Source organism: Juglans regia, chromosome 1 (assembly GCF_001411555.2).
Source record: "Juglans regia cultivar Chandler chromosome 1, Walnut 2.0, whole genome shotgun sequence".
Lineage (NCBI taxonomy): Eukaryota > Viridiplantae > Streptophyta > Magnoliopsida > Fagales > Juglandaceae > Juglans > Juglans regia.
The window spans coordinates 44,270,657-44,277,220 of NC_049901.1; the positions used below are offsets into that span (position 1 = coordinate 44,270,657).

The window sequence follows — 6,564 nt, forward strand, 5'->3', positions numbered from 1 at the left end:
TAATTGATCTTTACAATCTCAAATCAAGTTTTGCTAGTCTTATTTTTTGTGCAAGCAGCAGTACTAATGCATCTTGGTTGGAATCTCTCAGTAGCTGTGTCATTTGATCCAATCAGGATAACTAAAATAATGGAATTTGAGGTTGACAACATATTCAATCAGAGATATTACGTTTTTTTCATACCTATCCAGTAGTATTAATCATCAGTCATGCAAGACATGGATTGGGAAACTCAGCTGCTCATCTCTTTGCAAGACATGCATGGGGGTAGAAGATATTGAATTATGGTGGGAAGGGTGTCCTTCTTTTGTATCACAAGCTGTTTGGCTTGATAGCAAGAATACGGTGTAAGGACAATTGTTTTGTTTGATTCAATGAAATCTTTGATTATAAAAAAAAAAAAAAAAAAAAAGTCATCAGTCATTGCCAGTCGCAGTGTTAACTGGATTTTACTGCCAAAGCTAAATCGCTTCAGTAATGGTCACAAAATCAGCAGTAACAAGAAGGGGATATGAAGTGTATCGAGAAAAAGATGATGAAACAGAGCATCTGCAGAAAGACAAAGGGCTTTCTCAAAAACAGGAGAAGCTCCTTATCGTCCAATACTGTGTGTGTGCGCGCGCGCGTGTATCTATATGTGTAGATTGCATATATGGGAAAGAGCCAGTTGTGGTAACGGTACAGAAGGTAAATAAAAACATTCCATGTGCCTTTGACCGATCCACAGTTAATATATATATATATATAGGAGATGCAGTGCAACGGCTATAAGTTTCCAAAAAAATAAGAAAATCAGCAAGATTTTCCTTGATAGGGGTAACGGATCTTTCAAGTTGCCTAAGAGTCAATTTCTCCCACAATGTTAGACAGAGCTCTTGATTGTAGAGGACGGATTTGCAGCAATTTATGGTCCTCAGCAAACCCTCCTCACCACCTCCTCCTTCTCAGATTCTCTTCCCTCCAACTTCAAATCTGGGGCTTTCACGTTTTTCTTGTAAGTTGCTGAAAGCAATATCTTTTCTGGTAGAGAAATTATGTGACTCTGAGGCTCCCCTGTTCAATTATTTTATAGGTGCCTGATATAGCTCAAGTTCGCATGTGATGATACCCCCTTCTTAAATGAGTGATTTGGAGTATTTTAGGATACTCTATTCTCGCAAAGATTGAATTTTTAGCTTTGTTTTCCTGTTCCAGCATAATAGGAATTTCTGTTTCTGTTTCATTTTCCATTACGTGATGTCCATTTTCTCATCTCAGTCCTGAACTTATTTTGAAGATGTTTTATTAAGATGCGTCACTCATTTATAATAGGCATTCTTATTTTTAATATAGATGAGAAAAAAGTTGGCTTTATGTTGGGCAAGTTGGATTTAAAGTGGCTTAGACCAGGAGGATCACTTCATTCTCTGCTTTAGGAATATTAATATAGTGGCCTAGAGAAAGTATGACGGCACTGTGTTAGATTTCTTCTCATTATATTAATCAGATTTATTCCCTTTTATCAGGCTTGGATTTTAATTTTCAACCTGAAGATTCTTGATGGTATATCTGGTAGAGCAGTACAAGGTGAGCCCTATATCATTGCATAAATTTCATCCCTGAATAGTTCTGCATTCTGAGCTTAAATATGAACATTGAAGCTTCATCAGATTTGAAATTTTATTAGCATACATGACGCAAATTTCGACATCCAAAAAGGTGCAGAACACTCGGGATCTGTCTAAATCTGTGTGGGTGGAAGCCAGTAAATCAGTTTGATCCCACAATTCGACATTGGCTTTTCAATACCTGAATTTATTTTTTATTTTTTTGTTAGGTACTTTTCAATATCTGAATGCTAGATTTAACATTTCCCTTACTGTTTGTGAGTTCTTGTGAGGAAGTTGAGAAAACTACAAAGAAGGAAATGATCTTTAGAAGTGGATGCAGCAGATATAGCATGTGAATTCAACATAATCTGGGAAACTAAGAAGGAAGTGGGTGCAATGGCTATACCAGAATGGAGGTGGACTTGGGGCACAGGAGAGAGAGAATGTTGAGAGAACTAGAGGATCTTTTTATTCATAAAGAAATCATTGCAAATCTTTATATTTTTCTTAAAGGTTGCTTGACACCCTATATGAAATCAGAACTTGGAAGAAATTTACCACCAAAAAGTAGATTTAGAAGTTGTACTGACTTTCTTGTAGGCTTGATTGAAACTTTGAATAGCACAGCATTTAGACATGCCACATTATGATACTGGAAAGAACTCAGATATGGTCCAGTTTTATCCTTCTGCTCTAGACAAAACACAAAAGCAGAACTTGAATTTTGATCAACATGCATTCCAATCTCTCCCCCACCTTCAACCACTTCCTAAAAACAGAATGTGTGAACCAACCAAGTTTGGTACCATAACCATTACATCACCATACCCGACCTAGCAGAAGGATAACTCATGCTCATTTCTGGTGTCAAAATCCACCATCTCATATATCTTCCTTCCTTTCACTTGTGAACCTTTTAGCTGTTCAACAATTCTACTTTGGCATTTCTAGTGAATTTAAACATTCGGTCAATAGCTACATCAGCCACCAATGGTACCTTCTATTTTATTTTCTTTTTTCATTTTTATTCTCTACACCTACACACGTGTATATATATTTCCATTGCCCCACATCCACAAACTGGTCCCTCCTGCTTGTGCCAAGTCTTATTCTTAGTGTTCTTTTTAGATGCTCGCCAAATCTAAGATACGGAAGAAATTCATACTGAGAGGCTTTTTTCCCTAGTAGGCTAGTATACTGTGCAGTCACCGCTTTAACAGGAGACCGAACAATCAGTGGCTTAATCTTCTTTGCTTTCCATGATCTCAGGAGTAATTGACACATCGCTGTAGTCTGTACTCATAGGAAGCATGCTCTGAGCATGTTCCTCCGTCATAAGAGAGGACTATTAATAAAATTGGATACGTCCCCCTTCTAAAAAAAAATGCTCTGAGCATGTTCTCCCTAAGGTAATCACGCTTGTTCTACCAAGGAGAACCTAAGATGGGACTTAATTCGGTTGCCAATTCTCTCATTGGTCGTGTTGCTTCTGAACTACTAGTCTAAAGCTAAGATGCTGCACTAACAAATTGGCACTGTTGGGAAATCTGTAAAGCGGCCACGCCAATGTTCACTGAATTCTAGCTGGTTAAAAAGATGGGGTGAAGCAGGAAGCAACATAAAATGGAAGATTAGAAAAGGGCAACTGGTGTGGAGGGAACAAAAGGTTTCTTTTACCGAACACAGAGAATTCTGAAAATGAACTAGAGCAAAAAGAGTCAGAAGTTGTGGCTAAATATTCCATAGCAATGATACAAAAGCATTCAAGCTGTTTCAAGAGCAATTGACGTGGTATATTTATTCTTGAGCATTAACATCATGTTTGTTTCAAGGCATGCATAAGAACGGTATGACAGTAATAATTTTCTCACATTACTTCTTGTCTATAGCTTTTTCTTTGGGTTAGGGGTGGATTAAGAGGACTAGCTTTGGATAGGGTGATTTTACAATGTTAAGAAAAAAAAAAGCATACGGAAAAATTGAAAGTAATGTGACAGATCTTCACTATATGTAATTGGGTTTTCACATTTATGACTTCAATTTTACAATCACAGATCTCAGATGTCACATTCATATGTTCACAGTCACATACCTGCGAGGCATTGGTGATGGAAAATGCAAAACCTGATCAAAAAGAGGGAGCCAATATACAGAAAATAACGAATGGTCGATTTCAGTTAGAAGCAAAGTCTGAGGGAAAGAACCATCATCCAATTTACCATTTTGGCACTTCTGGCACCAATCAAATCCAGTTGAGGTTACCCACATGAACAACTGCTTGAAACCACTTAGGTATGGCCTGATACATAAGGTCTTTAAATTTCCCACTTATTGGGTCATAGGAGACCAGAGCTCTGCTTTTGTACTCCAACAAGATCTCGCCATTCTTCAAGATGCATAGAACGCGAACATGAAACCTTCCTTTGGAATTAATCTTAGAAATCTTGAAAGATTGGTTCACATCCTTTTCAAGTCCCTTAGGCACGTAGTTTCCTATGCTGAATTTCTTGTTCCAAGACTCCTTCACACCATACTCTCTCATTACCCAAATCTCCAATCTCCCATAGTTACAATAAACCGCAGCAGAAAGGCAACCTCCTAGAACCACCAGATGATACTTGCGCCTGTTTAAAGTATAGCAATCAGGTGTTAGGACTTCCTGGAATTGCTCTTCTGCTAAGTCAAACGAGATGATGCTGCGCCTTGGGCTGTATCTGCGAGGCCAAGTGACCCAATGAAGTCTTCCATTAACCAAGACTTGTGATGGAGACTGAAGAAGATGATAAGCAACCTTTCCCTTACTTCTCCAGTTTGAGCAACCCAAAGTGAAAATCTGAACATCGGACTTCATGTTAGCGAGTCTATAGGCACGCCGGTTACCACCTCTATCTGTATTCTTATAATAATAGACTATCCTAATCACCTTGTATTCCTTGGTCGTGGGGTGAAACCCGAATCCAAAAACTAACACTTGATTCAAGTATTGTATGGATTTAGGAAGCTTTTGGGAATTACTGGTGAAAGGGTTATATATGTAGAGTGCATCACTAAATAATGAATCAGATAAGCAGAGCAAACCGTTACATGAGCCTACCACATCAAACTCGGGCATCGCACTCCAGAAAGGCACACGAAGCTTTTTCACCTTTTCCTTCTTTTCGATGCAAGCTGGGAGCTCTACAAAGTAAAGATGGTTCTTGAGAGGATAATCGCAGTGGAAGATGAGGCATGGATTGTTCTCAGCCATGCGTGTACCGTGCATACTAACAAGATCAGGATCTCCTGCTAACTTGCTCCAACCTTTGCATACAGACTTGAATTGCACCAAGGATGACACAGGAAGCCCTGAAACTATATCGAGGATCAGTTCGTGTGGCAGACTTTCCATTCTGCTTGGTTGTGGTTCTCCTTCTACCTTTCTTCTCTTTCTTTCGCTCTCTTTCTCAAAATCTGAGTCCATGACTAGCTGAGGTTTTACGAAACAAAGGAAGACACACACAAGAGTAAAGTTCCCGAGGGAGGAAGAAGGCCTGCAAAAGGAGCCTGCCGATCAAAAATTGTAGTCTTTGATAAGATCAAATTAATATTCAAAGAGACGGAAACCACAAGGAAATTGTGGGAGAGCCAAAGTTGAAAAAAGGTTGGCTTTCGCTTTCCTTACAGTGAAAACGAAACAAAGTTCCCATGTCATCGAATTGGTGGCCTTACTGTCAGTGACCCACCAGTATGAAAGTCTTGAATAACAACAAAAATTGCTCTCTTTACCTCTACTTTGGCGAGTATTTTGTATAAGATAAACGTATTATTTTTCCTTTCTTTAAATATTGTATGTGTACCCAAGTGTTCAAAATTTCTTTACCCTTTTTCTGAGTTACTTGGGTGCTTCTTCAATCCGGTGGGACGATCATCCTGATGAAAATTTTTCTAGCAGGGGTCCCATATATATAATTATCACAAAAGACATTTTTGTTAAGAGAAAAGTCAATAAAGACAGTATGTGCAATGTACCGAGACACCAAACATGATCAAATGACAAGACAAATGAGGAGCATCTCTTGCAACATAGCCAACTATAACTACAGAAGAGCCCAAAAAGACCATGATGGCATCTCCCCCCCCTACACTGATATTTAATAAAAATCCTACTACAAGATGTCAAGAACCCAGTTAATTTAGGTTGTTAGGCAATGGGATGCTAAAATATTGACAGATTAAGAGAGCATGCTGGATAAAATTCCAGAGAATTCTGAGTGTATTTAAAGACCTTCGTCAATTTTAAGCATCATTTTGAAAACAAAGCATGTGACTTTAAGGTAGTGAAAAAAGGGGTTCATTATTTACTTCATGCAACAAAAGTTTTCTCCTTCAATCTCCAAAATAGTTCTTTAGATTCTCCAAGAAAGCAGGTACTTCCTAATTCCAGTGCATGATAGCAGATTTGGTAATGAAATTTTTTTAAAAGTTATTTAGCAGGAAATAGGATTTCACAGACTTTTACCTGATCAAGTTGCAAGTTAATTAATCCACATGGATACTAATTAAAAAATAGAAGTATGAATCTGTCAAAATGGGAAAACCTGCTTTGCTGTTTTCACCTACTTATAGTCGACCTTTCCACATGCACTTGTTGGATTGTGCCATACAGAAAAGGAAAACTTGTCCAATTGGATTTGGACAAGTTTAGTTAGTAATTGTCATGTATACATTTTCACAGGTGACCTGTGCTAAGCTACCAACTCCCCTAGTTTTTCCTGATATTTTTTTTTTCTTTTCTTTTCTTTTGGACACCCATCTTCCCTAGTTTTTAAAACCAACCAAAGTAAAAGGCCACCATCCCACTAATCTCAAAAGTCAACAGTGCGTTCTGTACTTTGGTATGGCATCTTTTTCTTTATATTATTTTGTCTCAGAAAAAGTATCATCTCATATTCACCAGCTTAGGGACTTAAAGCCAAATCCAGAATAATTATATTA

The 6,564-nt window shown here is 38.0% G+C and overlaps 1 protein-coding gene across 1 annotated transcript; it reads right to left on the reverse strand.

The window, feature by feature from the left end:
* Window positions 1–3,573: 3,573 nt before the first annotated feature.
* LOC109012640 (F-box protein At3g07870-like) lies at window positions 3,574–5,285 on the reverse strand. Its single transcript, XM_018994381.2, has one exon. The coding sequence runs from the start codon at window positions 5,048–5,050 to the stop codon at window positions 3,833–3,835; it is 1,218 nt and encodes a 405-aa protein (XP_018849926.1). The 5' UTR covers window positions 5,051–5,285; the 3' UTR covers window positions 3,574–3,832.
* Window positions 5,286–6,564: the final 1,279 nt, after the last annotated feature.